The 17,269-nt window shown below is 34.7% G+C and overlaps 1 protein-coding gene across 2 annotated transcripts in view; it reads left to right on the forward strand.

Annotated features, from left to right (window-relative positions):
* The first annotated feature begins 1,801 nt into the window (after positions 1–1,801).
* The window catches only part of tos (Exonuclease tos), a 42,669-nt gene continuing 27,201 nt past the window's right edge, over positions 1,802–17,269 (forward strand). For both annotated transcript variants that reach the window (XR_014131515.1, XM_081759037.1), the window contains exons 1-3: positions 1,802–2,111; positions 11,367–11,486; positions 15,949–16,210. Coding sequence is in view for 1 of the 2 variants with exons in the window: in XM_081759037.1 (XP_081615163.1) it covers positions 1,951–2,111; positions 11,367–11,486; positions 15,949–16,210 (543 nt within the window). In the remaining variant the exon portion in view is untranslated. The remainder of the gene's footprint in view (positions 2,112–11,366; positions 11,487–15,948; positions 16,211–17,269) is intronic.

The following is a 17,269-nucleotide window of genomic DNA, read 5'->3' on the forward strand; positions in this document are numbered from 1 at the left end:
TGTACCTGTATTGCAATATGATGTGTATACTTGACAACCTAGAGTAGCATAGCCATTTTAACGGTACCATAGGTACTAGGCCGGGGGCCCCCGCGAGCAGAATAGCATGTATTAATTACATGTATTAGGAGTAAAATTTAGTCATACGGACCACAACACACTTGTTTACTCTGGGGCCTAATATGCTGTTAAAACGACACTGGAGAGTGGATTATACTAGACAGTATTGTAGACAGGTTTAATTTTAATGCGCTTTTTCACAACCCAAGCTGATAAAGTATTGTTTAAAGTAGGATACAAATTTATGCGAGTTACGGGCATAGCATTTTCACTTGTTGTAATGACATTACACTTACCTGCTGGGAAGGGGTGTATTGTTGTCCTATGTAAAAATATTTTTAAGCTAATAACATCTTGTGTTAGGTACGGGCAGTGATGCATTGCTACAATGTTTCGTAGGTATACGCTCGACCGTTATCGAATATATAGCATGTAATTATCCCGTATATGTTCGTTTTCTCATAAATTTGAGGTGAGTATACGCTGGACTATAAGATTATTAAGTGGGTATACACAAGGTGACGAGAACTTTTAGTTTCAAAAACGGGACGCATAGGAATCGGCGACGGGGGGGAGGTGACTTCCACATTGCATTTTGGGACTCAGCAGTGTTTTCAATTTACAAATTACACAAGTAAGAATGATAACACAGCGTTTCTAACTTAAGTACTACCCAACAATACTTTTAACTACTTCAACACTCAGAATTCCCACTCAATTCCCACTTGAACCACAGAACACTCAATTCTCATTTGAATATTCAGAAGTTCTAGGCACGGGTGAACCTTCCCAATGAATGTTGGTACGGAAGAGTGTAGAATTAGCATTGATCATTTATATTTTGAATAATAATTATGGGACACCTGGGTCATGTTTGCTTAAAAACGGGACATTTAGGCGTCCCGTTTGAGAACCAGAAAAAAACGGGACAACGGTTGAAAATAAGGAATTGTCCCGGCTAAAACGGGACGTCTGGTCACCTTGGGTATACGCCGTATACTCCCGTATACGCCCCATTACATTACTGGTTTACGGGGCGTTTCGGCTGGGTGAATGCGTAATTGGTCACAGAGATGTTCAAGAAATATGACTAATGTTATCATTGACCTCAGTTAGAAAGATGTTATTTATATTTGCTAAAATCTTCCATTATTCTGTTATGAAATATTTCCTTCCTCGATTTAAAATTCGCTTCAACTGAAAGGAATCGAACAAACTTAGGTAATAAATCCTGGCTCTCCAATGTGAATAAACAACCGTTCTACGCTATATTTAAAAAGAAAAAATGCCCATCATGTGCACAGAAGCATGTTGCAATTCGCTGTGCCGCATACTAACGAGCTTCTCTTTGAATTAATTTAATTTCAGCATGTTCCATTTATTATTATTGAATTGAAAAAGGCTTTATTCAAGCGGGAGAGGTTCAGTATATTCTACCTCCCTTATAGTAAAAAGCTTCAGTATATTCAGTATAGTTCTACCTCCCTTATAGTAAAAAGCTTCATAACCACTGAGTAAAAAGCTCCATAAACTATTCAAAAGGTCATTTTTCGTTAACGCAACTCAAAACTTGCGATAATCGTAATAATAATATTATTATGACTTTTTGCACTCTTTTCGTTGTTGTTTTTGTACGCAGAATTTTGCAAAGACTGGTACAGAATGGCCTCCAAATTGAGGTAATGTGTTACTTGAAATTTATTGAAATAGAACAAGATAATTTACTGTTGCTTTATGGCAACTATGTGTCAGACAAGATGACGCGGGAAAGTTTGGGTGCATTCATTTAGTGAAGATTTGTTTACTAACATAATGTTCTTATAATACGTGTACATTAAATAGAACTTGACAGAAGTGCTTAAAGAAGAGTTCTTTAATTATTTAGACCAAATGGGTATTCAAGGATTAATACCTTTCTTAAAGAAGGCTTCACGGCCTATTAATGTACGTGAATTTTCAGGATGCACAGTAGCTGTCGATGCATATTGTTGGCTACATAAAGGAGCTTTTGCTTGTGCTGAGAAACTAGTAAAAGGAGAACAAACTGATGCGTAAGAATGATTGTCATTAACTTTTTCTCTTTGAAACTGTTTCAGTGTGCCGACAATTTTTACTTTTGTATATTATTTATAGTAATCTTAATGGTAGTCTTACTATTAATCTCACTACTTGATTTCTCGATGTTGTCGACATTGTCTTCTCATTCAAATAGTATTTAAAAATAATTCGCGTGTATTGAGAATAGTCCGGTATTTGTATTATAGCTACAAAATAGTTTTTTTTTTTTTTTTTTTTTTTTTTCACAACCGATCTCAACGATTTAGCCTATGTAGACTTGTGCTCTTAGTAAATTTTAATTTTACCAGGTTCGATGCACGTTATTTGTTGTGTAATCCAGAAAGTTCAAGGGCATGAGGGAGATACAATAGACGGGTTAATTCTAATTGAAGGGAGCAATACTGTCTGAATTAAATCATATTAACCTAACCTAATCGAATGTGAATAGAATATCGCAAAAGAAGTCTGTTCTGTTTAAAACCTGCCCCCCCCCCCAAGGCTAAACAATTGCCTTAGAGTTTATCCAAGAAGACTAATAGGATAGGTGAGGTTGTAGAAGGCGCTGTTTGAAGTCATTGGGGAAGGATTTTACTTCAATCATTTGATTCAATGAATCGATTCCTAAAAAGTGATTACTCGGAACACTTCCTTTAATATCACCAGGAATCGAATTGGTTAGAAATAGTGTATCCATGGTACGTGGGGTTCTTGGTTCGATTCCCATGCAAGTAAGTTTGTAGTGGACAACATTGTGTCCATAGGTTTTCTTGGGGTAACTATTTAGTAATGGTGGCCAACAATAACGAAGGCAGAAAACAACGTGCCCTGCGGGGCCCTAACCCGCCTTCACTCGCTGACGCTCGCTCGGCAATACTGTCTGAATTAAATGTTATTAACCTAACCTGTTCAAATGTGAATAGAATATCGCAAAAAAGTCTGTGAAAGACCTGGCCCCCAAGAGCTAAACAAGCCTTTCTCGGGGTGCTTCCGTTTCCTCCCAGTGTGCCGCGGTGATTCAGTGGTAGAGGATTCAACTCTTGTGCATGAGGTCCTTTGTTCGATCCTAGCTCGCGCCAAGTGAACTTTGTGGTGGGCAAACATCACGTGCGTGAGTTTCTTCGGGTTCTCCAGATTCCTCCTACTTTTTTCATTTCATTAATTTCTCATCATCACCGTCTCCTTTAACCTAGTCGGCACAATCGTGGAACGTAAAACTTAAAGATTTCATTTCATTTCCGTTTTATTCCATTTTCTCATTCCACCAATTCTTTCATCATTATTCTCTTGCAATAGTCATCGTCTCCCTTACCCTAAAAGACTAAACGTAGGACGTAAAACTGAAAGTTTCTTTTCATTTCGAAAAAGAATCGTGGTGATTCGGACTTCAATAATTATTTTACACATCGTGTATTTCAAATGCTGGTAAACGTAGAATCATATTCACTTCCTCTCGTAACAGTGTTCTAAACAAGGTGGGAAAAAAATCATGATTTTTTTAAAAAAAATCATTTTTTTTTATTTAAATCGATTTTTTTGATTTAAATCAAATCTTCCTTCTCGTATAATACAAGTCGCGAACTGAAGAAGAAGCATTAGGAATTAGTATTAAATGCTAATTATGCCATTTAAGTGAAAGTATTGGGGTTGACTTTTGAATTATCCCCAATCGTTAACCTATATCAATCCCAAACACACATTTCTTGACCCTTTTAAATTATGGCTTTTTCTAAAGGTAAATTATAGACAATCAGTCAACCAGCTACAGCATCATCCCTATTTATCCTAGGATCATGGTACATACATCACTCTCTTAAGAATAGAACAGCTTTTGAAACGGTAACATTCACATTTCCCTATCATGTCCCTGAAGCGGAAAATTTTGAGAGTAATCGGCATTTTTTTAAACTTTTTTTTTTTTTTTAAATTTTGATCCCCTCTGGATTCCCCTGTGTTAACGCACAGATCTCAAAATCAACTGGGAAATGCTAAGGGGTGTACTAAATGTGTGTACAAAATTTCAAGCTTCTATCTTGAGTAGTAAAGATGAGGAATCTATTTAACAATGGGCTAAGAACATTCCCACAATGCCCCAGATGACCCGGATGTAATATAAAAATTTCCTCAGACATCCCTATTTATCCTAGGATTATGATTTGTACATTATTCTCCTCAGAATAAACAAATTTTCAAACGGTACTCTTCAAATGTCTCCATCATGTATCTGGGGCTGGTGAATCACGAAAAAAGGAATTTTCTGTTAATATATATATATATATATATATATATATATATATATATATATATATATATATATTAAATATTTACCTCTGTGGACACCTCCCCCTGTTTTAAGGCAGAGATCTGGAACAAATCTGAAAAATACTGAGGGGTGCACTGAGTAAATGTGCAAAATTTCAATCTTGTAGGTGCAAAAGTAAGCCCGCGAAAATTATTATTTTCCAAATGCCCCAGATTCCCGTATAAAACAGAATCTTAGGTAACAGTTTCCTGAGACATCCCTATTTATCCTAAGAGCATAGTACGTACATCATTTTCTTCAGAATAGAACAGCCTTTCAAACGGTACCATTCATATGTCTCCATCTGAGGCGGGGCAATCACGGAAAAAGCTATTTTTTGTTAAAAATATCCTTTTTTAAAAATTTTTGCCCCTCTGGACCCCGCTGTTTCCACGCAGAGATCTGAAAACATTTGAAAATTGTTAAGGGGTGCACTGAACGAATGTGCAAAATTTCAGTCTTCTGAATGCAAAATGTAACCAGCCAAAAAATAATAATAATATGCATAACAAAAAATATCTTTTTAAATTTATGACGTCATCACACACTATACCTCAACGCAGAAAGGTGTGAAAGCATATGTAACGTGTTCTAAAATGCCTTCAGTCTTAAAGAAAACGAAGTAAAAAGCCTTATTGGTACTTTTTGATCGAATAATGAAGATTCTACCCTATCACCTAAAAATGGGTGATATAATATAAAAGGTTAAGCATTAAGGAAAAGTACAGCAACGTTTATCAAAATGACACTTTTTTTCACAAAGGTTACTGATATTTGGCAGAGACCTATTTTTAAAAATTCAGAACTAGCTTGCGGCATGAAATACATAAATTTCGCCTAAAGTTATAAAATTATCCAAATAAATAAATAAATAAATAAATGGAGAGGGGATAGAAACCCTCTAAATACTCCTATTATCTGGGAACAAATAAACAGACACGCACAAAAAAGAATTTTCGTCTTAAATGTCGATGGTGATTTTCTCGTTGGAATAGCTAACGATTTTAAAACCCAAACCCAATGTTGCGAAAAGAAGAAAGCAGGATTGCTCCGTTACCTATTCAAAACGGGATTTTCCCTAATCATTCTCTGCATGACACTTGTTTTCATACTATACTGTACATTTGATTCTCATTGTATTATGATTATTAACTTCCATAATCGAAATAACAGAACATGTACAGGATTTTACTTATTTTCACTTTAAATTAATTTATTTCGGAATTCGATTAAATCAACGATTTTTATTTAAAAAATCAAGTGATTTAGTGATTTAAATCAGTCTGATTTAAATCAACCCACCCTGGTTCTAAATTTATCAGAACATGAAACATGCAGTGTATAAAATAATTAAAACAACTATAGCAAGAACCACCATATTTCCCGATTGCTAAAAAGGGCACACATAGAAAATAAGAAAACTAAAAGGTAGTGAATGTAAAACCGAAATCATGTTAAAGTATATACATGAACACCTAATTCCCCACCAACAACAAGTTTAAAAAATACTAACAAGGAACCCCTTGAGTGCGAGGTCGGAATTACAATCTCTAGTAAGGCTCATTTGAAAGTGTAGTGTAAACAATGATGACAGGAAAAATATTAGCTACTAATGACTCACCATGTGCATCAGGAAGGCGACAGAAAATAAAGTGTCCGAGAGGTTCGGAGACCAACCTTTTTTGGGATGTATGTATTACACTTCACAAAATGGACATCGTTGACATTCACGAAATGTTCAAAACAAACCACTAACTTGCACCGTGAACACCGAATGAAAAATGACGCGCCACAGTGATCACAAATGTTCGCACCATCAAGATCGGAGGCAAACTTCGTGGGAGTTGCAAACCGTTCAGGACGTTCAGCTAGGTATCCACTCTTAAGAAGTGCCAATAGAATCATATTTGTATAACTGGGAGATGAGAACTGATGAAATGTGATGGTACTTGTTACACCAATATGATTCCATATGCACTCTTTAAGAGTGGATGCCTAGCTGAACGCCTGACTGGTTTGTAACTCCCAAGGAGTTTGCCTTCGATCTTGATGGTGCGAACGTTTGTGATCACTGTGGCGCTTGTGATAATTTTTCATTCGGTGTTCATAGTGCAAGTTAACCTTTCGGTAGTCGCGTCTGTCTATGTAACACGGGCAGTCGCGCGTTGTACTTTTTACAACACTTAACAGTAAAGATGTTATTGACTTATATTCACATTGTGATCCCATTGTCACATTCAAAATAGTAAAAATAAATAAAAATACAAACGACACATGCAATAAATTCGGTCAGTTGCAATTCAGTCAGTTCAGTCAGTTAGTGACTTACAACAAAAACAACAACACTGTTGTACTTTTTACAACAGCGCGACTGCCGAAAGGTTAATGGTTTGTTTTGAACATTTCGTGAATGTCAATGATGTCCATTTTGTAAAGTGTAATACGTACATTCCATAGAAGGTTGATCTCTGCACCTACTGGGCACGTATTTTCTGTCGCCCTCCTGATACACTTGGTGCGTCATTAGCAGCTAATATTTTTCCTGTCATCATTGTTCAGACTACACTTTCAAATGAGCCTTGCTAGAGATTGCACTTGAGACCTCGCACTCAAGGGGTTCCTTGTAAGAACTAAAATTAATGTACAGCACAAATAGTTCATAAAATTACATACCGTTCTTCCCTACTTGAAGCAGACAAACCCTCAACCATTACCATTTATCTATCTATCTATATATATATATATATATATATATATATATATATATATATATATATATATATATATATATATATATATATCTTATATATAAAAGAGAACGTACAAATCCTTTGTTCCCTCATCACGCTAATACGGCTGAACCAATTTCTTTCATTTTTGGGGGGTTATTAGGATTTGGACCCTAGATGGTTTTTATCATATCACTTTAATTTTTAATTACCAGTGTCTTGAGATAATTGACCATTCAAGTGTCCATAACGTACAAATCCTTTGTTAGTTCATCATAGGTAAAAATAAACGTATTTATATGCAACCCGCATGACCGTGTCACTCGGCGGGTTAACATAAATGACAGGCGATAAAGCGAAAAAGTAAAAATTATCTAAGTAACAAAGTTTATTGCGTTCCGGGGTGACCGCAGCGAAGCGGGGTGAACGCTGCTAGTCTTATATATAAAAGAGAACGCACAAATCCTTTGTTCCCTCATCACGCTAATACGGCTGAACCAATTTCTTTCATTTTTGGGGGGTTATTAGGATTTGGACCCTAGATGGTTTTTATCATATCACTTTAATTTTCAATTACCAGTGTCTTGAGATAATTGACCATTCAAGTGTCCATAACGTACAAATCCTTTGTTAGTTCATCATAGGTAAAAATAAACGTATTTATATGCAACCCGCATGACCGTGTCACTCGGCGGGTTAACATAAATGACAGGCGATATAATGTTAACATTTACTGCAATCTACTATGGTTTTTATCATATCACTTGAAAGCGAAAAAGTAAAAATTATCTAATTAACAAGGTTTATTGCGTTCCGGGGTGACCCCAGCGAAGCGGGGTGAACGCTGCTAGTATATATATATATATATATTAGCATCAATTACCAGCTTCGCTGAGTTGCATTAAAAAATAGTAATATATTCCGTTAGTCAGTTACTTTTTACTACAACTAATGCGCTCTCTGATGTCGGTCATTTTCGATCATATATATATACCTCTCCCATGTTGTGGGACATGGAATTGGAAGTGTCACTGTTCATCTCAGCGACCTGAAAAACTATGGATTCAACACTGATATTAGTCATTTTCAATCATTTTTATATATCTCCCCAAGTCGCACGGCTGAATTTGGACTTAGACGGCATTAGAAGTGTCACTCTTCATTTCGGCGACCCCGAAAGCTATAGATTCGACACTAATATTGGTCATTTTCGATCATTTTTAAATGTCTCTTCCCCGTCAAAATGATATGACAAAAACCATCTGATTCGAACCTCAGCTAGCTTGAAAATTTAATCGACATCGGTTGGGTGGTTCATGAGTTATTAAGTTTTATATATATATATATATATATATATATATACTTGCTTCGCCCTCCCCCGAGCTCTACCGTCAAAGTGAAATGATAAAAAATATCTCAGGCCCGAACCTCATCTATGCTAAAAATTTCATCGAGATTGATCCTTTGGTTCAAGGGTTCAAGAGTTACTAAGTTTTATTTATTTTCTAACTCTCCCTCTTTCTCCCCTAAGTTCTATCGTCAAAGTGAATAGATAAAAAACATCCCAGGCCCGAACCTTATTTATGTTGAAAATTTGATCCAGATCGGTCGAATGGTTTAAGAGTGATGAAATCACAAATACAGTAACTTTAATTTTTAATTTTTACATATATATATCTCCCCCTTCCCTATGTTGCACCGTCAAAATTAAGTGGCAAAATTATCCCAGGCCCGAACGTCATCTATGTTGAAAATTTGATCGAGATCGGTTGGATGGTTCAAGAGTAGTGTTGTAAAATTTCCGGAAATTTTGAACCTCCTGGTAAAAAACCGTTTTTTCCGAATTGTTTCCGTAAAAATTGAGAAAATAACAAAAATCGTTGGATTGGGTTAGTTTTAATTGTAATGGAACCGTTTTTTTTCGAACGCGTGAAGAATGTAAGTTGAGAAATTTCAATATTGTGAATATTTAAAAAAGAAACATTCGAAAATAAAACTGTTGTAATTATTCGTGAAAATTAATAGTCTGCACTCATCTTCTTTATGTGCCCTTTTAGTCGTTTACTCCTCGTTGTCCATTAATTACAGAACTTTTACAATTGCATACACATCTACCATCATGAAGCGTTTCTGTTGCAACAAATAGAGCTTTTGAATGAAACTGAATTCTTACTGTGCCCTTTGATCTGGTGAAATTTTGTTAATTTTAACCAAATTACTTACTTGTTAAAAGAAAGAGCAGTAGGCAAATTTCAATAATACTCATGCACAAAGCCATATAATTATTATTATTTAACGTTCAACTACAGACTTTAATATAAACTTTATGTACAAAATTTTGTATGTAGGCAAATATCTGTTTTCTAAGGCGACAAATTATCTGTATATATTAAAATGAAAGTGACTATATTAGTAACTTACAACTCTTGAACCACCAGACTGATCTCGATAAAAATTTTCAATATAGATGAGGTACGGGCCTGAAATGGTATTATCATTTCACTTTGAAGGTGCAACTTAAAGGAAGGAAGTGTGGATATATATTGAAATGACCGATATTAGTGTCGAACCCATGGTTTTCGGGGTTGCTGACATGAACAGTGACATTTCCGATGAAGCTTAAATTCAAATTCAGCACTGCAACTTAATGATCGAAAATGACCGATATTGATGTCAAATCCATGGTTTTCGGGGTTGCTGAAATGAACAATAACACTTCCGATGCTGTTTAATAAAAATTCACTCCCGCAACTTAGGGGAGGGGGAAGGGGAGATATACGTATATAAAAATGAATGAAAATAGCCGAAATCATGTAAATTATTCATTGTAGCTTTGGAAAATTCAAGATTACTGATAAAACTCCAACTAACCAAAGCAGTGTATATATTTTAAGATTATACATTTGTGTTACAGTTTCGGCTATGTGGCATAACCTTCCTCAGACACATTATGAGAGAAATTAGAGATCATTTAACACCAGTCACAATAATTAACATAGACTTTGACACAAAACTTTCCACATTCTGCATAATTCTGACGAGAAATTGAATTGTATGTCCAATCTCCAACACGGTTTTAGGTAAAAGACAAAGAATACCAAGGAGAAAAGAGTTAATTGGTTCTTTAGTGACGCAACAAAAGGATAACACCTAAATCTCGATACATTAAAAAGGAGCCGAACCAATGATAAGATCTGGAATGAGTCTCGAACAAAACTGAAATTTCTTTACGCTCTTATGAGAAAAAATTTCTGCCTAAACAAAGGGGTGTGCCAAGAAGAGATCATGGCCTAATTTCAGAATGAAATTTTGAGGAAATTACAAAATTAAATTTTAAGTTTCTTTGCGAAGATTCCCTACATCTAAATGTCCTTGAAAAAAATAGCACAAGACCTATAAGAAACTACAAAATACACACCTTTGAACCCACATAACTTAATACTAGGAACAAAATATGCAATAATAATAAAATATTGGATTATATGTAATTTTCTGGAAACTACTTCTTCTATATTACTATTAGGACGAAATATTACACTTTTAAAGTGAACCCTAAAATATAGTAATGATTTACAATAATTTTCAAATTTCTTTTGGAAATAAATATAAATATACAGGTGGTCCAAAAGATCATGGACCATGATACATTATACTAAGGTACAATATCGCATGATAAATCGTCGTTGTCCGGTTATTCCTGACTACTTTCTTCATACGAACTAAATTTTGGTCTTTTGCTGCAGAGAAGAGACTGATTGACCTCTCATTGTCACTGATACCAAAATCATCAGTCTGAAAGAGCTCAATCCATTTGTGTATTCTGCTTCTATTCAGGTTCTTTTTTCAAACTGCAGTTTTGAATAAATTACTATAGCTGAAATGTTTCCGGACTTAAACGGGAACTCGTTCACCGACCATTGTCAGATTCTAATGCTTACGTTAGGCTTCATATCTGAGTGAATAAAAAGATATTTTAATTCTGACTGTAGATTTAAAAAGGGGAATGTTGTACCTATCAGCTACATTACTTGCGTGATTATACTTTTTTTTTTTTTTCGAGGTGCGTTCATTATTTATTGACTGTACCTCGTAATTTTTTTTTAAAAAAAGTATACATCAAATATGGCAGATTTTACGGCAAAATATTTAAGTTGTTGCTGCTATAAATGTGAAGTGTAAAACTAATAAAAGTATACTTAATTTCTTTTATGTGTTTTCAGATACGTTTATTATTGTATGAAATTCGTTAACATGTTATTATCCTATAACATCAAACCAATTCTTGTGTTTGATGGGAGATACCTTCCAGCAAAGGCCAACACTGAGAAGAAACGACGAGAGTAAGTTTGCACTGTATTATTTCCTTACATTTAATACTTTTTATTTTTCTTCAATCTTTTTTTCTCTTACGTATATTATAATACCTATTCAATTTACTTTTTTTTTCGTATAAAGTATAATACAAGTAATATGACGAGTCCATAGTTAGTAACTTGATTATTACAGAATTTTGACAGGATTTTTTCACCTTAGAGATTTTTGGATTAATACTTATTTTTATTTCTGTAACTGAGGATTTGAAAACGTGTATGTATTCATTCTTCCATCCATTTATCTATCTATCTATCGGGGAGATGAAGGCAAAGTAATCTCTGTAAAGAAACTAAAGTATAAGTAGGTGATGAATTTATATCGTCGTGTACACTTCACATGAGATAATTTTCTTCAAGTACTTGTCATCCCCTATGAAAATCCTTTAATTTGCATATCACTTTACGATAAGTAAAAGTAACACAATAAGAACATGCAGCATTATTACAAAATACCGATAATGCACGTAGAACTAACGAATCTATCATGACAGTTTATGAATTTTGTGCGGAAAGTCTGAATAATTGCCTGCAGTGCACATCTTCTGGACACCAATTTCTGTCTGAAATTTGCTGTACTGCATCACATACTTATTTTTACATTGTAGAAAGTATTTTCTATACTAAATACGTATGAACTGAGAATCATTTCTGTCCATTATAAAGAGGTTACTAAAATGTTGCGGGGAAAAGAGGATTATCCTTATCTAAGAGTGTCCGTAAAAGGGAGGTTCAGTCCCATGATACGTATGTTTTTTGTCGAAACATAAAGATCCGCCCATATTAAGATGTCCGTTGGTCGTTGTGGCAAAATGAATACATTTTCCTGTGAGCAGATATTGTAACACCACTGGTTCTTAATTAAATATTTCTTGAGCCACAATATCAAAAACAGAACTTTGAAGCGTAAATATCATTTATTTTACACCTTCGGTTAATATACTTATTACAAACGATTAATTTCCTAAACATCAAATTCTTCTGATAACCCTGCAATCTATTAGTCAACAATCTTACTTATTTATATTATCTTTTGTAACTAAGGAGCACTAAAAAAAATCTTTTCAATACAATTTTTCTTCTTATTTACAAAATATGCTCCGTTGTCGCACCTCTGATCACCTTTTCTAAGACCGGTACAGGTAAATATACAACATACCGTTGTATCTGGCGCCACGAACATGGATTTCATTTATTTACTAACAATAAATGAAAAGAATCCTGGACCGTACAAGTATACACATTTTGATCAGCCCTTGTATATACATAGAATTATGTTTTATATTAATATCATATATTAATCACATAACTGGGCATATCCTTTGGCCTTACATTATAATATAAATATCAAGGTACATCAACAGGAAAATAACAATAATAATACGGTCCACAATTTTTTTGATTCATTGGACTATTTTTACTATAATGTGCATAGTTTAATTCATGAAGTTAAATATAATTGCACTGAATTAAATATAAATATGTTCTCTAATAGAATTGATCCAGATGTAAACACGGCATAAACATTCTACGTGAATATACATATAGAACACATAAAGGGCTTAGTGAGTAATTATAGTGTTGTGAACATAATAAAACAATATAACATACTTTAACATTGAAGAAAATAATTGTTACACTAGAAAAATAGTTGAAGATAAAATAACATGAAGAAAAATACAATAAATAAGTTATATAATTATGAAATACGACGTTTATCTCGTTTTGAGATTGAGTTCCCTCTATTATACATTATTTATATTAATTTTACTTATGATCTCAGGAGGGACTACATTTTTAACTAAGTCCATTCATATCTTTCTAGTATTTTCGGTAGGTTGCCAAAATAATAAACTGAATAAAGAACACATTAACCATAGACATAAGCAAAGTCGATCTAAAACAAATCTGTCGGACGCCTTTTTAATGGTTCAAGTTATTCGTTCAAAGGGCGCAATTAAGGAACATTGTATTCCGCATTCTTGAGTAGAATCGGATCGATTGTATGTATACACAGAATTTGGATTTCTGTTATTATAATTGCTACCACCTATGAACCGATTTTGTGCATAATTACGATAATTGTTGTTACTTCGATTATAATTTCGGTGATTATTTCTGAAATTCCTATTATTATTTCTTCCATTAGGTTGAGTTGCGTTACCGGTATTATTTGGATTACACGCTCGTTCATTAAAACGACGATTGCCATTTCCTTGTGTGTTAGAGCTATTTCCATTCTGTACACTTATATTGCGAATATGAGCATAATTAATAGGATTGCGGCTAACATTACCCTGACCTCTATTGGGATTTTTATTATTTTTCTGCATCAAATATTGACTCTCGAAGTTCTGCACTAACATGACCATATGACTGAAATTGACACATTGTGCAGACATCAACATTTGTTGTAATCTAAACGGCAATAGTATGCGAATTGAAGCAATTATACGTGATTCCGGATGATTAGGATTTAGAGCTTTTAATTCGTTGTATGTCGATACTACAAATTCCGTAACATTTTTGTGGCTTCGGGGATCGAAAACTTTGGTACGTAATAAAGCATCCCTGTTAGCAAGCATAAAGTCGTTTTCATAATTGGACAGTAGGGCCGCTTTAAAATCTGAATAAGCATGGAGATTTTCTCGAATGGCTTTGAACCACGTTAAACATGGAGGTTGTAAGACGTGTGGAAGTATCTTCAGGAATTTTGATTCTTTGATTCCTATCAAGTCGCATTCGTCCTCGAACTTCTCGATAAATACCCGTGCAGGAATATCATCAGGTCCACCGCTAAATTTGGTCAATGACTTTACTTCGCTAAATCGCAAAGGTTTGTCATTATTATGAGATTTTGAATATTTACCGTAACATTTTGAATTCCTACGGGATGTATATTTCTTTCTTCTTCCAACTTCGGTACTTCCTTCACTGTATCCCGAAGACTCACTATCCTCCAAAACTCGATGAGCTGTTGATGGTTCTGGTTCCTTGAAAGGAGACTGATTTCTATAACCACCATCATGAGAGATTACTGGTTCTAATCCATTATACATAGCCTGATTTCTATGTCCACTGTGAGACTGATGTCTATGTCCACCGTCGTGCTCTTCCGTAGTAGTATGGTACCACTCTTGCAAACAATTCATATCCTCCCGGAGTTCTCGAATGTGAAAGGTGTGTTCGTTAATTACCGATTCCATGGCTTTGACCACATCCTGCATCTCAGTGTAATTTTGGGATATTCGTTCCAGCTTTTGGTCATACTGCTTACATCTCGTGGAAATCTGTTCCTCCAATTGACCTTCTATTTTACAATGTAATTGATCCATTTTATCTTCCAGTCGTTCCTCAATTTTAAGTTGTAATTGCTTTAGGGAGTCCTCCAATTGTTGATGGGTTACATTCTGGAATTCCTCAAATTGTTGTTGTGTAACCATTTTTTGCTGTAACTCCTCAAATTGTTGTTGGAACTCCTGTTGGTTCTGTTGGAACTCATGTTGGTTCTGTTGGAACTCATGTTGATTCTGTTGGAACTCCTGTTGATTCTGTTGAAGTTGGTTCATTTGACATGATATCTGCTTTAAAAGGTCTATCACGGTATCAGGAGCATGACTACTACTTTGCATAGGTCGGTCTTGTATACCTTCAGTTTCCGACATACCTCGTTTTATTCGTTTACCGCTTCTTAATATAGTAACATAAATATTGGGCTCAATTGTGTCCGTTGTTACTGTACTTCAGAACGATACACTAACTCCCGGTATGAAGGCACCATTTAATTATGTAACACCACTGGTTCTTAATTAAATATTTCTTGAGCCACAATATCAAAAACAGAACTTTGAAGCGTAAATATCATTTATTTTACACCTTCGGTTAATATACTTATTACAAACGATTAATTTCCTAAACATCAAATTCTTCTGATAACCCTGCAATCTATTAGTCAACAATCTTACTTATTTATATTATCTTTTGTAACTAAGGAGCACTAAAAAAAAATCTTTTCAATACAATTTTTCTTCTTATTTACAAAATATGCTCCGTTGTCGCACCTCTGATCACCTTTTCTAAGACCGGTACAGGTAAATATACAACATACCGTTGTAATATGTCAGAATTAGGAAGAATCTGAACTCGCTTTTTCTTTCTTTCTTTCTTTCAAAAAAAAAAAAAAAAAAAAAAAAAAAACTTGAAAGATTGTTTAGGCTTATGTGACTAAAGTTTACATACTTAATATGTTCTATCAGTTGATGGCATAATTAATTTTTGATGCACACTGTTTTATTCTAATGTAATATTTTGTGGAAAGTATTTTTTTAAATATTTTTATTATTATATTCGTTTTTACTATATGCACATTTATTAATGGTCCGTTTCTGTTGTAACTATCTATTGTCTCTTAATAATATTCCATACTTCACAGAGCCCGTGAACAGAATCGCCGTAAAGCAGCTGAGATGTTACGAGCAGGAAAAATCCAGGAAGCTAGGGATTGTATGCGACGATGTGTTGATATTTCTCCAGAAATGGCGTTGAATCTGATCCGAGAATGTCGACGTAGGAATGTTGACTGCATAGTAGCTCCTTATGAAGCAGACGCGCAATTGGCCTTCCTTAATAAGAATAATATTGCTCAGCTTGTAATAACAGAAGATTCTGATCTGGTTCTTTTTGGCTGTGACAAGGTACGTTTTTATAACCATGTGTTAGACGCGATAATTAAGTGAATAATATTCAGTAGTTTCGTCTAATATTAAAGATTGAGTCATAAGTCTTGCAATATTCTGGTGCACAACATACATGTATTTATTACAGTACAGCAAAAGCAGGTTAACATTCAAAGTATAGTCCTTCATGTTGGACTGTCTGCAGCCGCCTTCGTGCCAGTTCCTAGGTTCCACGTCGATACTATGTCTTGTCTTTAGACACAAAGAAGTCAATCACTGCTCTTTCCACCTCCTGAAGTATCTTAATTTCAAGAAGTGTGCTATAAATCGAAACAGGTATTAATCCGAAAGGGCAAAGTCAGGACTATATACCAAGTGACATCAGTTAGATGCCATCAACTTTTAAATTTATGTTGTTTTCCGAGTCGAGTGTGATTTGTGTTATCCTGTTGCAGCAGGGCACGCTTTCGGTTCATAAATGCAGAATATTTTTGGCGTAGTGCAGCATTCATCCGCTCCTACTGTTCGAAAAAAAAAAAAAACAACAACAACAACAAAAAACAATCAGTATTGATGGTATGACCCTTAGGAACAAACTCATTCGAAGTGAATTACCCCATCATAGTTCCACCACACATAGATCATGACTATGCTTCAAACAACCCTGTTTGAAGACAGGTTTCGGAAATTGGTCATTGCTCGACCACCGTTTTTGCACATTCGATTAAAAAAAATCGTCACATGTGACAAACCGTTTCAAGAAATTCACATCCGGTTGTACCTCTTCCGCCTTTTTTGATTTTTCCAAAATAGTCTCAAACGTTTGTGCACAAAGCAATCTTAAGGTATTCAAAAACTAATTGAAAGATACTGTCTAAACAGCAGACCCTCTACTCCCGAAGATTGGCTCCAAAATGGTTTCAATCGTTTGTGCACAACTGAAGGTATCTGATATTGATGTATCTAGTTGAGGCACTAGACCCTCCAACAACACCTATTGGCTCCAAAATGGAAAAGAAGGTTGCTATACTTGTATATGGTACATTATTTCTCTATATTCACATGCATTTTTCCATT

The sequence above is a fragment of the Thermobia domestica genome, chromosome 5, assembly GCF_964235325.1.
Source record: "Thermobia domestica chromosome 5, izTheDome1.hap1.1, whole genome shotgun sequence".
NCBI classification, from domain to species: domain Eukaryota; kingdom Metazoa; phylum Arthropoda; class Insecta; order Zygentoma; family Lepismatidae; genus Thermobia; species Thermobia domestica.